Source organism: Mauremys mutica, chromosome 3 (assembly GCF_020497125.1).
Source record: "Mauremys mutica isolate MM-2020 ecotype Southern chromosome 3, ASM2049712v1, whole genome shotgun sequence".
In the NCBI taxonomy this organism is placed as follows: Eukaryota; Metazoa; Chordata; order Testudines; family Geoemydidae; genus Mauremys; species Mauremys mutica.
In genome coordinates, this window is record NC_059074.1 from 177,001,163 (window position 1) to 177,019,710 (window position 18,548).

Sequence of the window (18,548 nt, forward strand, 5' to 3'; positions counted from 1 at the left end):
CATGCAACACCCCTTACCTCCTCCGCACACATGCCCTCCTAACCCTCCATCTCAGCCTGAACAGATTTGTACTGGATACGATGCACCTGTCTGAGCAGTCTTTCAGAGTTACATCCTATTATTTGAGCTTTAGGCTGGGCTCGTCAAAGAGGCCTACGAGAACTAGTTCCTATAGGCTTTTTTGAACATCCTTGCCTTACCATTTTCTTTTAAGACTGAATGTTAGTGAAGAGTTACTTGTTCAGGTTTTATCAAACACAGTCAGGATTCTTTAATTAGTCAAACTCTGGGCCAGATTCTCAGCTGCAGTGGCACTGGAGCAATTTTTATAGTGAGGGTGCTGAAAGCCATTGAACAAAACTGTAAATCCTGTATATGATGGAAACCACTTCAAGCCAGGGGATGCTCCCGCACCCCAGCACCCCTGCTCAGCTGGTACAAATCTGCAGAGTTTCATGATTTCAAAAGAACTATGCTGATGTACACTAGCGGAGGAGCAGGCCCTTTGACTTTAAATAAAGTAGCACTTCAGGAAAATTAGAAAGATGGATTATTTTCACCTCATGGAGTTTTCTCTCTGAACATTTGTTTTTCCCATGTTTTTCCCAGAGTATGTTTAGTGAGAGTTATTCAAGATCCATTTATTCTAACATATTCATGGCGACTAAGGTCCAGTATTGCAAATACATGCAGTGAGCAACTTTAGTGAAGTCAGGGGGACTATTCCTGTGTGTAACATTACTCATATGCACAACTGCTTTCAGGATTGGGACTTAAAACAGCGGGTACATAATGGCTATTGTTCCCATAACAATTAGAATTTTGCATAAGTGACAATGCTAAGAACAATGAGAAAAAGTGCTGAAAAAATATGAGCTAAAATATGCATACTCTAAGTAAAAGACTCCACCATGTATCTCTGTGTCCCAAAGGTGTTTCTCTTTCTTTTTCCTTCTCCAAGGCCTATTAAGAAACAGAAGTTTATTGCACAGCATCCACATATTTCTACAATTGTTCCTTTAGGCTATATATATATGACAGTTTATAGCTTATAATTATATTTTGAGATATACAGTCTATTTAAACTGTAATCCCAAACACACAACTTCATCACTTGACACAGAATTAGCCTATGTTTAAAGATTTCTTTTAGAGTAGTTCTTTGTTAAACTAAATGTTATTTTTAATTGAAACTTTTTGTATTACTGAATCGTTGTATGAACTTTCCAGTTAGTTTTCATTCTAATTCAGATCATATAAGTGTCTACTAAGACACAAGAACTCACGATGGGAAGAGAATTTTAAAATGGGTGCAACATCTGTGAGTATAAATGAGCATTTCTAGCAGAATCTCTTTGGTAAGTTATTTAACTTTCCCAGTGGCAGAGATGAGATGACGGTCAACCCACGGATAATAAAACTGTAGAGGAGGGGCAATCTCCTTGTCCATACTACAGTTGAAACCATGTTAGTCAAACAACATGTAACAGTGCTGTGAGCATTGGCTGACCTTTTGTCTGAAAATCACATTATAGTTATGTTATAAGCCTGTACTATAGACAAGGCCCTTCATTTTTTATTTTTACTGAAAAATTCCTGGGTTTTCTGAAAGCTATTATTTGGAGGTATTATACTGATTATGTTAAGAAAATCCAGATGTGTTCGTTAATAATGAATTAGTCTAATTCCTGCTACTCAAGGAATTTGGGCACTGCCAAGTCTGGCACGCTGGTTGACTGCTCCACAAGGAGCTGAAGGCATATGCCTAGAGCCAAGGCAGAAGACAGAACAGAACAATGCAAGGCTCGTCAGGGAGAAAAACCTCTTAGAAGCCAAATGGTCACTCTACCTAGGGAGTCTGAACTGCAGAGAGAAGTGCAATTAATCCACCATGTCAAATGAGTAGGTGTAGAAAAGACGGTTACTCACCATTGTAACTGTTGTTCTTCGAGATGTGTTGCTCATATCCATTCCAGTTAGGTGTGCGCGCGCCGCGTGCACGCTCGTCGGAAGATTTTTACCCTAGCAACACTCGGTGGGTCGGCTGGGCGCCCCCTGGAGTGGCGCCGCTATAGCGCCAGATATATACCCCTGCCGACCCATCCACTCCTCAGTTCCTTCTTGCCAGCTACTCCGACAGTGGGAAAGGAGGGCGGGTCTGGAATGGATATGAGCAACACATTTCGAAGAACAGTTACAACGGTGAGTAACCGTCTTTTCTTCTTCGAGTGATTGCTCATATGCATTCCAGTTAGGTGATTCCCAAGCCTTACCTAGGCGGTGGGGTCGGCGTGAGACATGGCAGAATGTAAGACTGCTGAGCCGAAGGCTGCATCGCCTCTGGATTGATGTACTAATGCATAGTGGGAAGCAAAGGTGTGAACTGAAGACCAGGTAGCCGCCCGACAGATTTCCTGGATGGGGACATGGGCCAGGAAGGCGGCAGAAGAGGCCTGTGCCCTTGTAGAGTGAGCAGTAAGATGGCTAGCCTGAACTTGAGCAAGCTCGTAGCATGTCTTGATACAGGATGTCACCCAAGACGAGATCCACTGGGAAGAGACTGGCATGCCCTTCATGCGGTCCGCTACTGCCACAAAGAGCTGAGGCGAACGCCGAAAGGGTTTCCTCCGCTCTATATAAAAAGCTAGAGCCCTACAGACGTCCAAAGTATGAAGCTGCTGTTCCTGGCGCAATGAGTGCGGTTTTGGGAAGAAAACAGGGAGGAAGATGTCCTGGTTTACATGAAAAGCAGACACCACCTTGGGGAGGAAGGAGGGGTGTGGCCGAAGGTGCACCTTGTCTTTGTGGAAGACCGTATAAGGTGGGTCAGCCATCAGAGCGTGAAGTTCTGAGACTCGCCTCGCCGAAGTGATAGCGACGAGGAAGGCCGTCTTCCAGGAAAGATATAAAAGGGAACACGTGGCCATAGGCTCGAAAGGGGGCCCCATAAGCTTGGCTAAGACCAGGTTTAAGTCCCACGTAGGGGCCGGGTGCCAGATCTGTGGGAACAACCGTTCTAGCCCCTTAAGGAACCGGGAAACCATCTGATTAGAAAAAATAGAACGGCCAGCCTTGCTGGGCCGGAAGGCCAAAATGGCTGCCAGATGTACCTTCAAGGAGGAGACCGCTAGGCCCTGCTCCTTGAGGGACCAAAGGTAGTCTAATATCTTTGAAATAGACACCAGGTGAGGATCGAATCCGTTCTGATTGCACCAGTGGGCGAAACGCTTCCACTTGGCGAGGTAAGTCGATCTAGTGGAAGGTTTCCTGCTGCCCAGAAGTACATGCTGTACTGCAGCAGAACAACTCCACTCCACCTGAATCAACCACGCAGGAGCCAAGCCGTGAGGTGAAGGGACTGCAGGTCCGGGTGGTGAAGCCTGCCGAAGTCCTGCGTTTGAGATCCGGCCATAGTGGCAGGGGAATTGGTTCCGCCGTTGATAGGTCGAACAGCAGGGTGTACCAATGCTGTCTCGGCCATGCCGGAGCAATGAGAATAAGGTTGGCTCTGTCCCTCCGGAGCTTGAGCAACACTCTGTGGATGAGGGGAAATGGTGGAAAGGCATACAGCAGGTGTCTCGTCCACGGGAGGAGAAAAGCGTCTGAAAGGGAGCCCGGGGAGTGTCCCTGGTAGGAACAGAACCTGTGGCATTTCCTGTTCTCTTTGGAGGCAAAGAGGTCTACTTGGGGAAAGCCCCACTTCTGCAAAATTGTGTGGATGACATCGGGACGGATCGACCATTCGTGAGGCAGGAATGACCTGCTGAGGCGATCTGCCAGGGTGTTCTGTACTCCCGGGAGAAAGGACGCTACTAAATGTATAGAGTGGGCTATGCAGAAGTCCCACAGTTGGATGGCTTCTTGGCAAAGCAGGGAGGAACGCGCCCCGCCCTGCTTGTTTATGTAGAACATTGTTGTCGTGTTGTCCGTGAAGACGGATACACAGCGGCCTTGTAGATGGACTCGGAACGTCTGGCACGCCAGGCGGACTGCCCTCAGCGCCCTGACGTTGATATGTAAGGCCAGCTCGTGGGGTGACCAGAGGCCCTGAGTGTGTAAGTTGCCGAGGTGGGCACCCCACCCCAAGGACGAGGCATCTGTGGTCAGCGCTACGGAGGGTTGGGGAGGGTGGAACGGGACTCCCACGCATACCACCGCTAGGTCTAACCACCAGTTGAGGGAGTTGAGGACTGAGCCAGGAATCATGACCACCGTGTCTATATTGTCCCTGTGCGGGCGGTATATGGACGCGAGCCACGTTTGGAAACTTCGAAGCCTGAGCTTTGCGTACGGGGTCACGAAAGTGCATGAGGCCATGTGACCTAGTAGGCTGAGGCAGGTGCGCACCGACGTTGTCGGGAAGGACTGGAAGCTTCGAATGATCGAAGCCATGGCGAAGAACCGGGGAAGAGGGAGGCAGGCTCTGGCCAGATTGGAATCCAGAACTGCCCCGATGAACTCTATCCTCTGCGTTGGAGTCAATGTAGACTTTTCGGCGTTGACCATAAGGCCTAGCCTGCAGAAGAGGTCTGTGACCACGCTCATGTGCTGAGACACCTGCTGTTGGGAAGTCCCGCGAACCAGCCAGTCGTCGAGGTACAGGTAGACGTGTATCCGACGACGGCGGAGGGCTGCAGCGACCACAGCCATGCACTTGGTGAAGACCCTCGGCGCCGTAGAGAGGCCGAAGGGGAGCACCGTGAACTGGTAGTGCTGGTGGTTGACGACAAAGCGAAGGTAGCGTCGATGAGGCGGGCAAATGGCAATATGGAAGTACGCGTCCTTCATGTCGAGGGCGGCATACCAGTCTCCCGGATCCAGGGAACGGATAATGGTCCCCAAGGTTACCATGCAGAACTTGTGCTTTACCATAAATCTGTTGAGCTCTCGCAGGTCTAGGATTGGTCGTAGACCCCCCTTTGCCTTGGGGATTAGGAAATAGCGGGAATAAACCCCCCTGCCTCTCATGCCTTCTGGCACCTCCTCTATGGCACCCAAACTCAAGAGAGTCTCGACCTCTTGCAAGAGGAATTGCTCGTGAGAGGGGTCCCTGAAGAGGGACAGGTAGGGTGGGTAGGAGGGAGGGGGAGAAAAACTGGAGGTGGTATCCCGCTCCCACCGTGCGGAGGACCCAGCTGTCGGATGTTATCTGGGACCAAGCAGGGAGGAAATGGGAGAGAGGGTTGGAAAAAGATGGGGAAGGATCCAGTAGGGAAACTGGTGGGCCGTCCTTGGGCATCCCATCAAAAGTTCTGCTTCGACCCCGAAGCTGGTTTCGGGGGCAGTTGGGTTTGGTTCCCCTGGTTGCTCGACTGTCTCCGCCGATTCACCCTGCCACGACGCCTGGTCACGGCCTGGGCTGATTGTAGGGGCGGTACGGCTGGGGCCGGAAGGACCTACGTTGGGTCACCGGGATGTGCATGCCCAACGAGCGCATCATAATGCGGTTGTCCTTGAGGCTCTGCAGCCTTGGGTCGGTTTTCTCCGAAAAGAGACCCTGACCATCGAAGGGCAGATCCTGAATTGTTTGTTGTAATTCAGGTAGGAGAGTCAAGGCTTGGAGCCATGATATGTGCCTCATTGTTATACCAGAGGCCAGGGTTCTGGCCGCCGAGTCCGCTGAGTCCAAGGAGGCCTGGAGGGCAGTTCTGGCCACTTTTTTACCCTCTTCCAAAAGGGCCGTGAACTCTGGACGGGAGTCTTGTGGCAGAAGCTCGGTGAACTTGCCTACAGACACCCATGTATTAAAGCTGTAGCGGCTTAGAAGGGCCTGCTGGTTGGCCACCCTAAGTTGAAGGCCGCCAGCCGAGTAGATCTTACGGCCTAGAAGGTCCATGCGCCTCGCCTCCTTCGCCTTAAGAGCCGGCGCCTGCTGGCCATGTCGTTCACGCTCGTTGACGGATTGGACTACCAGCGAGCAGGGAGCAGGGTGAGCCCTTTGACGGGACCATGTATTTTCTTTCCACTCCCCGAGCAGTCGGTGGGATGGAGGCCGGGGATTGCCATATGGTATCTGCATTGTTTTGAATGGTACGTATAAACGGCAGGGCCACTCGGAGGGGGGCATCCGCCGTCAATATGTCCACCACTGGGTCCTCTACTTCTGCTACCTCCTCAACCGGCAGGTTCATATTTTGAGCTACCCTCCTCAATAAGTCCTGATGCGCATAGGAGGAGGACCCGAGGAGGATGTTCCTGCAACTGACTCATCAGGTGAGGAGGAGGAAGAGAGGCCCGGTACCAGAGGGTCCTGTGGTGGATCAGTGAGCGGCGGAGGAGCGTCTGCAGCAAGAGGAGCTTCTGGTTCCACGGATGCCAGTGGTGCCTCTTCCGTGTCCGTTGGAGGAGGCCTGCTAATCGTGGCTTCTGGAGCTCGATGGTCGGAGGGCCCCGAGCGTTGAGCCGCGAATGGGGCACCTTGCGCCTTGTGGTATGCCCACGGGGTCCAGAAAGCCCATTGAGGAGGGCCTTGGTCCTGGCCTTGCTCGGTCTGCTGGTAAGCAGCACTGCCGGCGTGGGAGGAGATGGATGGTTGTCTCGAAGACCATGGTGGTGCCGAGAAGCTGTGTGACGGTGCCGCCGATCCAGCCGTTCGGTCCCGGGACGGTACCGGTGAACGGTACCGGTCCTGTCGATGCCGGGAGTGAGATCGGGACCATCTACCGTGCTGGTGCCGGGAGGTCGACCGGGATCTCGAGTCTCTATGGTGAGAACGGCTGCGGGATGAGCGGTACCGAGAGCGGTACCGAGAGCCGGACCGGTGCCGATAACGTCTGTCCGGCGACCGGGATCGTGAGCATCTCCGCGATGGAGAGCTGTACCGGGACTGCGAGCGGTGCCGGGATCGAGAGCGGCGTGAGCGGGAACGTCTCCGAGATCGAGACCTGGAGTGACGTTTCTCCTGGTGGTCAGGGGAAGGAGGCCTCATTATGGTCGGCTTGCCAACTGACTTGACAACCCGCACCGGCGGTGCCGGGGGTTGAGGCTGTGTTGGCTCTGTCAGTGCAATCAGCTTTCCTGCCATCAAAAAAGTCTCAGGAGTTGATGGGAGAGCCGCGGTGTGAACCGGGGAGCAGAGTGGTACCGGACTCGACGGCCCTTGCGGTGCCGGAGTCGACGGTGCTGCGCTAGGAGGAGCTTGGAGTGGCGGTGCCGGAGTTCGGCGTACGGGCCTGGACATATGGTCCTTTTTGGAGGACGAAGTCGATGCCGCCTTGCGTTTCCCCGACGGGGGAGAGGGAACGGTGCTGGGGAACCGGTGCCGGCTGTTGTCGGTGCCGGAGTGAGCTGGTGCCGAAGGCACGCTCCTCACCGATGCAGACTGCTGTGCAGTCGGTGCCGGCGCCGTAGGGCTAAGTGCCGACTCCATTAGGAGCTGCTTTAAGCGAAAGTCCGGCTCCTTTTTTGTTCTTGGCTTGAACGACTTGCAAATGTGGCACTTATCAGGAAGGTGAGACTCTCCTAAGCACCTCAGGCAAGATTCGTGAGGGTCTCCAACCAGCATCGGCTTCTGGCAGGCCGAGCACGGCTTAAACCCCGGTGCCTTGGGCATGAGCCCGCACCGCGTCAGGGGAAAAAGGGGGCTAGTCCCCCAATTCCCCAGTGAACTATACACTAACTACAACTAAACTAGTAAACTAACTCTAACTATACTAAAGTTGAACTATATACACAACAAGGTAGAAACAAGAGCGAGAAGCTAGGGTTGTGGAGGACAGCGATGCCGCACTCCACTGTTCCAACGACCGTCATGGGTGGTAAGAAGGAACTGAGGAGCGGATGGGTCGGCAGGGGTATATATCTGGCGCTATAGCGGTGCCACTCCAGGGGGCGCCCAGCCGACCCACCGAGTGTTGCTAGGGTAAAAATCTTCCGACGAGCGTGCCTGCGGCACGCGCACACCTAACTGGAATGCATATGAGCAATCACTCGAAGAAGAAACTGCCCTTATCCCCCAGCGCAAAGTACTAAAACTTCCTAGGCCACTTTAAAACACTCAATGGATTTCCCTATCAACCTCTTTAAAAGAGGCCACCCCACTGTCATCTATTACCCCTGTCCCTTTCGACTCACCAACTGCTCCAGCCCCAGAGGATGTTACTCCCTCCACTCAACAGCTGTCACTCCCAGGGAGTGTTACTCACTCTATCCCAGGCACATTAGCAGGCCCTTCCTGGCTCACTAGCTGGCCCCAGGCTTAGCACTCCAAGGGCTTGGCTACACTTACAAATTTGCAGCGCTGCAGCAGGGTGTGAAAACACACCCTCTCCAGCGCTGCAAATTGCGGCGCTGCAAAGCGCCAGTGTGGTCAAAGCCCCAACGCTGGGAGCGCGGCTCCCAGCGCTGTCTGTTATTCCCCACAGGGAGGTGGAGTACGGACAGCGCTGGGAGAGCTCTCTCCCAGCGCTGGCGCTTTGACTACACTTAGCGCTTCAAAGCGCTACCGCGGCAGCGCTTTGAAGTGCTAAGTGTAGCCACAGCCCAAGTCAGTTCACACAGGTTCACCTGCTATTCCCCAGTCAGTATTATATCCCTCAGAAAAAAAAGGGGTGTAACAGCAAAGTACCTTTTCCAGTAGACTCTCAGTTTCCTCCTCAATGTTAATCCTGGTTTGGGGGGAGCGTCCACCCAACATCTTCCCTCAGTGCCTATATCCTTCCTGCTTCCATAGTAAGGGCTACTATCCTGAAGGGGGAGCAGCAGGAGCCTGAGGTAGCCTTGCTGGGCTGCTCCCTGCCCTACTAGCAGCCCTGTTGCTAGGAGATCACTGTTCTGTGCTTTGACTGATTATTTGTGATCTTGTCATCAACTCTCACTCAGGCCTTCTGTGGGATGATCTCCCCCATACAGTTATATTGAAGGAGATAGCTGTCAACAAATCCCTGGAAGGACAATGCAGGCTAGTGAATAGACAAACAACCAAGCTGCCACCCCTCCTCCTCTGGAAGCTAAGTAGTCAGTTGATATTCAATTTCTGTTGAAAGGGGCCATTGTGATGTAATGCACATCAAACACACCTAACAAGAGTGTCATTATACTTCTATGAAATGCAGTTTTAGCTTTTTAGTTTATTCCATTGCCATCTATTCATGACACCCTGTACAGTATATACTGCTTGCTCACCTTTTCTATATCTTGAATCCTCAGTCTAGTTGCCTGTTTCCAGCTCACTGATTTCTGCTAGCTTACTTTCTAAGCAATGCATCTTTTCAGGCAGCACTGCATATAGCTAGTTCTCTTTCATGGTCCTGTTAGAGCAGGGGTGGGCAAACTACAGCCCATGGGCTGGATCTGGCCTGTGGCGCCACATCCCTGCTGCCTCCGGGCCACGGGGCACAGGGGTCCATGTGTTGCCCATGCCTCCAGGCACTGGCCCCTGCAGCTCCCATTCGCCAGGAATGGGGAAAAGACGGTTACTCACCGTAGTAACTGTTGTTCTTCGAGATGTGTTGTTCCTATCCATTCCAATGTAGGTGTGCGCGCCGCGCGTGCACGGCTTCTCCGGAACATTTTTACCCTAGCAACTCCAGCGGGCCGGCTGGCGCCCCCTGGAGTGGCGCCGCCATGGCGCTGGTTATATACCCCAGCCGGCCCGTCCGCTCCTCAGTTCCTTCTTGCCGGCTACTCCGACAGTGGGGAAGGAGGGCGGGTCTGGAATGGATAGGAGCAACACATCTCGAAGAACAACAGTTACTACGGTGAGTAACCGTCTTTTCTTCTTCGAGTGATTGCTCCTATGCATTCCAATGTAGGTGATTCCCAAGCCTTACCTAGGCGGTGGGGTCGGAGTGAGACGTGGCCGAGTGCAGGACCGCTGAGCCAAAGGCTGCATCGTCTCGAGACTGTTGCACCAACGCGTAGTGGGAAGCGAAGGTGTGTACCGAAGACCAGGTGGCTGCCCTACAGATGTCCTGGATGGGGACATGGGCCAGGAAGGCGGCCGAAGAAGCGTGCGCTCTGGTGGAATGAGCGGTGAGGCGGCATGAGGGGACGCGAGCAAGCTTGTAGCACGTTCGTATACATGACGTCACCCAGGATGAAATGTGCTGTGAGGATACTGGCTCGCCTTTCATGCGATCTGCGATTGCCACAAACAGCTGGGTTGAACGGCGGAAGGGCTTCGTCCGGTCGATGTAGAAAGCGAGGGCCCTGCAGACGTCCAGGGTGTGGAGCTGCTGCTCACGAAGTGAGGCGTGCGGCTTCGGGAAGAAGACCGGGAGGAAGATCTCTTGGTTGAGGTGGAAGGCCGACACCACCTTGGGGAGGAAGGCCGGGTGCGGTCGAAGCTGCACCTTATCCGCATGGAAGACGGTATACGGGGGCCCGGCCGTCAGGGCGCGGAGTTCCGAGACTCGTCTGGCGGATGTAATTGCCACGAGGAAGGCCGTCTTCCAGGTGAGATAAAGCAGAGAGCACGTAGCCAGGGGCTCGAAGGGCGGTCCCATCATCTGGGCCAGAACCAGGTTCAAATCCCAGGTCGGGGTAGGAGGACGTACCGGCGGGTACAGACGGTCTAGACCTTTAAGGAAGCGGGCAACCATCGGGTGAGAGAAGACGGACCGACCTCCGATGGCGGGCCGAAAGGCCGACAGAGCCGCCAGGTGCACCTTCAGGGAAGAGATCGCCAGACCTTGACCTTTCAGGTACCAGAGGTAGTCAAGGATGGTTGAGATAGGGACCAAGAATGGGTTAAGACCTCGCTGGTCGCACCAGAGCGCGAAGCGTTTCCACTTCGCGAGGTAGGTAGAGCGCGTCGAAGGCTTTCTACTTTCGAGCAGGACTTGTTGCACCACCGACGAACAACCCCTCTCTGCGTCGGTCAACCACTCAGGAACCAAGCTGTAAGATGCAGCGACTGCAGGTTCGGGTGACAAAGCCTGCCGAGGTCCTGAGTGATGAGGTCCGGCCATAACGGAAGGGGAATTGGATCCCGAACTGACAGCTCGAGCAGCAGGGTGTACCAGTGCTGTCTCGGCCAGGCCGGAGCGACGAGTATTACGCGGGCCCTGTCCCTCCGAAGCTTGAGTAACACGCGGTGTACGAGTGGAAACGGGGGAAACGCGTAGAGGAGGGGACCTGTCCACGTCAGGAGGAACGCGTCCGAGAGGGAGCCCGGAGCTCGACCCTGGTACGAGCAGAACTTGGTGCACTTCCTGTTGACCCTGGAGGCGAACAGGTCTATCTGGGGAAACCCCCACCTCTGGAAGACTGTATAAGCCACATCCGGGCGAAGGGACCACTCGTGGGAGGCGAACGACCTGCTGAGATGGTCTGCCAGCGTGTTCTGCACCCCCGGCAGAAAAAACGCTTCGAGGCGAATCGAGTGGGTCACACAAAGGTCCCATAGGAGCATCGCTTCTCTGCAGAGCGGGGAGGATCGGGCTCCGCCCTGCTTGTTTACGTAAAACATTGCTGTAGTGTTGTCCGTGTACACCGCTACAGAGCGGTCCTGCAGGTGGGCCCGAAAGGCGAGACATGCCAAGCGGATCGCTCTCAACTCCCAGACGTTGATGTGGAGGGAGAGTTCCTGGGCCGACCAGAGACCCTGGGTGTGCAGGTCGCCTATGTGAGCACCCCAGCCGAGTGCCGAGGCGTCTGTGGTCAGGGTGACCGACGGGCGAGGAGGGCGGAACGGAACCCCTGCGCAGACAACCTCCGGATTCAGCCACCAGGTGAGCGACTGGAGAGTGGGCTTCGTCACCGTAACCACCATGTCCATGCTGTCGCGGTGGGGGCGGTACACCGATGACAGCCACATCTGGAACGGGCGAAGCCGCAGCCTTGCGTTCGCCGTCACGAACGTGCACGCCACCATGTGCCCCAGCAGGCGCAGGCAGGATCGCACCGTCGTTGAAGGGAAGGCCTGCAGGGCCTGTATGAGCGAGACCATCGTCTCGTGCCGAAGACGAGGGAGGCAGGCTCTGGCTAAATTGGAGTCGAGCACCGCTCCTATGAACTCCACCCTTTGTGCTGGAGTTAGGCTGGACTTGTCGGTATTGATAAGCAGGCCTAGAGACCGGAACAGATGCAGAATCTCGGTCACCTGAGCCGCTACCAGCTCTTGGGAGCGGCCGCGAATCAGCCAGTCGTCGAGATACGGGTACACATGTATCCGACGACGGCGGAGGGCTGCGGCCACGACTGCCATAACCTTGGTGAACACTCTCGGTGCGGTGGAGAGGCCGAAGGGCAGAACCGCAAACTGGTAGTGAGCCTCGTTGACTATGAAGCGCAGGTAGCGTCTGTGGGGGGGGGTAAATTGCCACATGAAAGTATGCATCCTTCATGTCGAGGGCGGCAAACCAGTCTCCCGGATCCAAGGAAGGGATGATGGTCCCCAGGGTCACCATACGAAACTTGAGCTTGCACAGGTGTCTGTTGAGCTCCCGGAGGTCCAAGATGGGACGAAGACCTCCTTTCGCCTTGGGGATGAGAAAGTATCTGGAATAGAATCCCCTGCCCCGCCTGCTGCGAGGCACCTCCTGTATAGCACCCACGCTCAAGAGAGTCTGGACCTCTTGTAAGAGGACTTGCTCATGAGAAGGGTCCCTGAAGAGGGACGGGGAAGGTGGGTGGGAGGGAGGGGGCGAAATAAACTGCAGGCGGTAGCCGTGCTGGACGGTGTTGAGGACCCAGCTGTCCGATGTTATAGAACACCACGCCTGGACTTGAAAACAATAGGGATGGATCCGGGTGGGAGAGTGGTGGGCCGTCCTCGGGCGTCCCATCAAAAGGCCGGTTTTGGGCCTTGGGAAGCCTTGGAGGAGCTCTGGGCCTGGTTACGCCGACCGCCCGATGGTCTGCGGCGGAAGGGGGCCGCTCGGCGATTATTAAATGGCCGAGACCCGGCCTGTGGGAAGGGTCGGTAGGGCTGTTGCCGGAACGATCGTCTCTGGGTGGCCGGCGTGTGCATGCCCAAAGTACGAATAGCAACCCTCCCGTCCTTCAGGGTCTGAATTCTCGTGTCTGTCTTTTCTGAAAAAAGACCCTGTGTCTCAAAGGGGAGATCCTGGAGGGTGTATTGTACCTCCGGCGGCAAGGTGGAGGATTGCAGCCAGGCAATGCGCCGCATGGTTATTCCGGACGCCATAGTTCTGGCTCCTGAATCAGCGGAGTCCAAGGCTGCCCGAATTAGGGTCCTGGAGGCCGTCCTGCCCTCGTCCAGGAGCGCCGAGAATTCCCGGTGGGAGTCTTGTGGCGTCAGCTCCGAAAATTTTCCCAGGCACCCTAAGATGTTGAAAGTGTACCGGGACAGGAGCGCCATCTGGTTCGCTATGCGGAGCTGAAGGCCACCCGCCGAATAGATTTTTCGCCCCAACAGGTCCATGCGCCGCGACTCCTTTGATTTTGGTGCAGTGGCCGGCTGGCCATGCCTCTCCCGGTCATTCACCGACTGGACTACTAGAGAGTCCGGGGAGGGGTGCACATAGAAGTACTCGTACCCCTTGGGCGGGACAGAGTATTTTCTTTCCACCCCTCGTGCCGTGGGGGGGACTGAGGAGGGCGACTGCCAGATTGTCGTATTGTTCCGCTTAATAGTGCGGATAAAGGGTAATGCTACTCGCACTGGGGCGTCCGAACCCACAACGTCCGTTATAGGGTCATCGTCCTCCGTGACCTCCTCAACGGGCAGGTTCATGGCCTTTGCCACACGGCGGAGAAGGTCCTGATGCGCCTTGAGGTCAATAGGCGGGGGTTCAGAAGTTGATGCCCCTGCCACCGCCTCGTCAGGAGAGGAGGACGAGGAGCGGCCTGGCAGCACCTCCTCGGATGCCGGGTCCGCTCCTGGGCGGTCAGGAGCCATGGACTCCGGCCCCGGTGCCGGGCCTGGTGGCGAGCCAGCCTGTTCCTGTGGAGACGGGGGGGGACTTGCTAACCGTCGCCTCCGGCGCTGAACGGCCCGTAGGCGCCTGCCTCAGCTGCAGGGGAGGCCCTTGCTCGTGTTGGGCCCAGGGGACCCAATATCCCCAGTGCTGGGGTCCAAGGTCCCGTCCTTGAGACGCTGCCCTGAAGTCCACTGCGCTGCCCTCAGGGGAAGCGATGGAGGGTTCATGTGAGGGCCAGGGAGGAGCCGAGGCGGTTCCCGAATGCCCAACCGAAACCTGCGTCAGGTGTCTAGTAGGCGTTGAAGGTCGGCGGCGGTCATCACGTGACCTAAGCGGAGAGCGGTACCGGGAGCTCGACTGGCGGCGCCGGGAGCTCGACCTCGACGGAGATCGGCGGCATCGGGAGTGGCTTCGGGAGACTCGGTGCCGAACGCGGTCACTGGAGCCGGACCTCTTGCAGTGCCGGTGACTCGGTGACCGGGACCGTTGCCGGGAGTACGACCGGCGCCGCGAATGTGAGCGGTGCCGGGACTGCGACCGGTGCCGAGACGGGGAGCGGCGCCGCGATGTTGAACGACCTCTGGATCGGGACCGCCTCCGAGAGTGGGACCGGGATCGCGACCGAATCCTGGAGCGTCCGTCTCGCTTGTCAGGGGAAGGAGGCCGCATCATCATCGGTTTGCCCACTGACTTGAGTGCCCGCACCGGCGGTGCCAGGGGCCGGGGGCTTGGAGCTTCCGCGAGCTCGATTAGCTCCCTCGCCGTCGCAAACGCCTCCGGCGTGGACGGGATCCGCAGCTCTACCTCGGCGGGTACCGGGGAGCTGGGTGGTGCCGGACTCGACGGCCCTTGCGGCGCCGGAGTCGACGGCGCCGTGCACTGCCTCAGCCTGTACCGTTTGTGTCGGAGGCGGCTGGGCTAGCGGTCTCTGCGGATGTTTGGAAGAGGCCGCCTTCGGCACCTTGTGCTTCCTTCCTGGGGAGAGGGAGCGGTGCCGGGACTTCGGTGCCGGGTGCCGAGGAGGCTCGGCCCCGGAGCGGCTCGGTGCTGCCGGTGCGCTGCCCGCCGAGGAGGGCTTCGGCGCCGATGAAGGTGGCGCCGGAGGCTGGAGCGAAGCCTCCATTAGCAACTGTTTAAGGCGCGAGTCCCGCTCCTTTCTCGTCCGGGGCTTGAAGGCCACGCAGATCGGGCACTTATCTGTTCTGTGTGCCTCCCCAAGGCAGCGAAGGCACGAGTCGTGCGGGTCACTCACCGGCATGTGCCGCTGGCAAGCCGCGCAGGGCTTGAATCCCGGTGCCCTGGGCATAAGCCCGCACCGGGTGCGGAAGAAGAGGGGCTAACCCCTCTAATTCCCTATTTACACTACTATACCTATCTAACTATAAACTATACAACTATCAAACTAACAAACTATATACAGTAAGAGATGGAGAAACGCTAGGGCTGTGGAGGTAAGGGAGCACTCCAGTGTTCCAACTGGCCGTCACGGGCGGTAAGAAGGAACTGAGGAGCGGACGGGCCGGCTGGGGTATATAACCAGCGCCATGGCGGCGCCACTCCAGGGGGCGCCAACCGGCCCGCCGGAGTTGCTAGGGTAAAAATGTTCCGGAGAAGCCGTGCACGCACAGCGCGCACACCTACATTGGAATGCATAGGAGCAATCACTCGAAGAAGAACCATGGCCAATGGGAGCTCCGGGGGAGGTACCTGGAGGCACAGCAAGGGCAGTGCACGTGGAGCCCTCTACCCCCTACTCCTCCAGGGGCTGCAGCGCTTCCTGGAGTGTTGCGGGGCCGGGGACAGGGCAGGCAGGGAGCCTGCCCTGGCACGTGCCACTGCCATCCCAAAGCCGCTTGAGGTAAGCGGTGCCGGGCCAGAGCCCAAACCCCTCCTGTACCCCACCCCCCAACTCCCTGCCCTAAAACCCCCTGCCTGCACCCTAACCCCCTTCCCTGAGCAAGCGGTGCCGGGCCAGAGCCCAAACCCCTCCTGTACCCCACCCCCCAACTCCCTGCCCTAAAACCCCCTGCCTGCACCCTAACCCCCTTCCCTGAGCCCCCTCATACATCCCACACCTGTCCTCTGCCCCAATCCCTTGCCCTGAGCCCCTTCTTGCACACCATACCCCCTCCCACACCCCCCAACCCCCTACCCCAGCCCTGCATACTATTTCCCCACCCAGATGTGGCTCTTGGCCCAAAAAGTTTGCCCACCCGTGATAGAGCCTCACTTTTAAATAAAAATATATCTATGCTTACCAGAAAATGTCCTTTGTTCAAGTAATAAGGTCCACACATCTATTACAATGGGGTACTTCAGCATGCTTGACACCTGGGGGTGGAACCAGATCAGTCAGTCACTGCCTCCCTCAGATTTCAAGGCCAGAAGGGTTTATTGTGATCATATAGTCTGACCCCCTGTATAACACAAGCTACAGATAGGGTTGCCAACTTTCTACTTGCACAAAACTGAACACCCTTGCCCTGTCCCTTATGAGACCCCACCCCCACTTACTCCATCCCTCCTTCTCTTTGTTGCTTGCTCTCCCCACCCTCACTCACTCATTTTCACCAGGCTGGGGCAGGGGTGTGGGCTCTGGTCTGGAGCTGGGGATGAGGGATTTGGGGTGCAGGAGGGGGGGGATCAGGGCTGGGGCAGGGGTGTAGGATGGAGTGAGGAGTGCAGGCTCCAGGCAGCACTTACCTCAAGCAGGAGCATATCACCCCTCCAGCCCTTACGTGGAGACATGGCCAGGCAGCTCTGCACACTGCCCTGTGTACATGTGCCACCCTTGCAGCTCCCATTGGCTGTGGTTATCAGCCAATGGGAGTTGCAGAGCAGCACTTGGTGCCTGGGCAGCATATGGAGTCTTCTGGCTGCTCCTAAGCCTAGGAACCAGAGAAGGATCATGCCACTGCTTCTGGAGCTGTGTGGAGGCAGGTTCTCTGAGTGGTGCTAATAGGCTGCTGCATGGTTGCCCAGTTTACAGGGAATTTAGACACCTAGTGCTGTCCTGGGAGTGGGCTGCAGGCTAACTACCATGTAGACATAATTTGGTAACTGGGCTACCAGAGTATTTTATCATCTCAATCTAATGCATTGTCTCCAACACCCCTGCAAGATAGGGAAGTACTATTACCACCATTTTATGATGGGAAACTGAGGCACAGATTAAGGCCAGGATGCTCAAAAGGATTTAGGCCCTTAGCTCATTGAAATTTTAAATACTGAGGATCTGGGCTTAAGTTGTTTGTCCAAGGTGTGTCAGATCTGCAGCAGAGCAGGGAATTCATCATAGGTATCCAAGTCCAATGATGGAGAGCCCTAATCACTGGACAAGAATTCCTCTCTTGAATAGATGCTTAAGGCAGGTGCAGAGCTATTTAGCCTAGTGTGGATGTTGAAAGTTGACGCTGGATTTACATGAGACTCATTAGCTTGGGCTGGAGGAGTCCACCCACTCAGTAAGGGGTAGCTCTGGCGCAGGTTTAACTATGTTTGTAGTTAGTGGGTACTTTATTTAGTAAGAGAAAGGTGTATCACACTAAAAAGTAGCAACATCCAGTGTATTGAGAAAGTCCTATAGGAGGTTTTTAAGCATGCTGCTTCAGTTAGTCCATCAGTACCCTCAATTTAGTTCACTGGCCTTGTTTCAAGCTCTTTCAGGATATGTACACACTTCTAGTTTACTCATGAATGGCTGTTGTGTAGAAAGTATCTAAATTACATTGGTTTTAGGTAATCATTGGGCCTGTTAATGTTACACAAATCTAAGATGTGAAAAAGGAAAGGAAAAAAGGCACTTTAATTTTTAGCTTTAAGAGGTTGTGCATTTGTCCCCAACACCCATCCTACTCCATCAGCTCTTCAGTCTGCCAATATGCATGGCAATGTGTAAGCACTATTGGTTTTTCCTGAGGTGTTGTTCCAAGACTATGTGGCAGGAAGCCATGTCCACCTGCCCAGATGGTGTAAGTACTGAGTGAACAGGACCCTCAGCTATTACTTCTGCCCCTCTGGCATGGGAGCCCCCCACCATTACTGCTGTTCCAAGTGGAAGATGTGATGCAGCTGACAGTAGAGCTACATGGTGCCTTCAGTGCTGTGGTACATGTAGGGTTCAGGGTTCCATTAAATTAGTCCTTATCCAATGGAAATGAATTTTCTTGTGTCCTGCTTACTTGCAACATACCTCAACTTTGCTAATCTGTAAAACAGGACTTTAGAAATTTTTAAATATCTGGCTTTAGATTAAGTCTAAGTCATAACCCTAAAGTATTTACAAGTACATGCTCTCTGGAGTTTCCTTTTGATAAGATCTTGAGACTAGTAATTACTTTGAGTATTGATTAAGTCCCAAGAAAAGCAAACTATTTTAATTAGGTCAACTACAGATTCATCATGTTTGACAGCAGAAAGGCTTCAGATGGACAGGGAGTCAGACCACAGTAACAGGTTTTATAAAAGTTCCAGCCTTCCAGACAAAATATTGCAGAAAGTCTCAGAACTACCTAGAATAGTTTCTCCAAATTTAGGATTAACATGATAAAAAATGGCCACTTCCCCCCCCAAGACTAGTTCGCAGCATTCTTTACAAGCCATTTTAACAACTATCTAATCCACTACAAGCAAATCATGGCTTGCATGCTGAGGCTGTTAATCTCATTGTAGAGTTGCTAGTCTAATAACATAAATAATACACAGATACACAAACAATATGGG

At 54.7% G+C, this 18,548-nt stretch overlaps 1 protein-coding gene across 3 annotated transcripts in view; it reads right to left on the minus strand.

Annotated features, from left to right (window-relative positions):
* The window catches only part of STPG4 (sperm-tail PG-rich repeat containing 4), a 34,713-nt gene extending 25,742 nt beyond the window's left edge, over positions 1–8,971 (minus strand). For all 3 annotated transcript variants that reach the window (XM_045011099.1, XM_045011097.1, XM_045011098.1), the window contains exons 1-2: positions 8,567–8,971; positions 892–963 (exon numbers count right to left, since the gene is read on the minus strand). In XM_045011099.1, the coding sequence (XP_044867034.1) occupies positions 892–963; positions 8,567–8,635 (141 nt within the window). In that variant the 5' untranslated portion in view covers positions 8,636–8,971. The remainder of the gene's footprint in view (positions 1–891; positions 964–8,566) is intronic.
* Between the last annotated feature and the right edge of the window lie 9,577 nt (positions 8,972–18,548).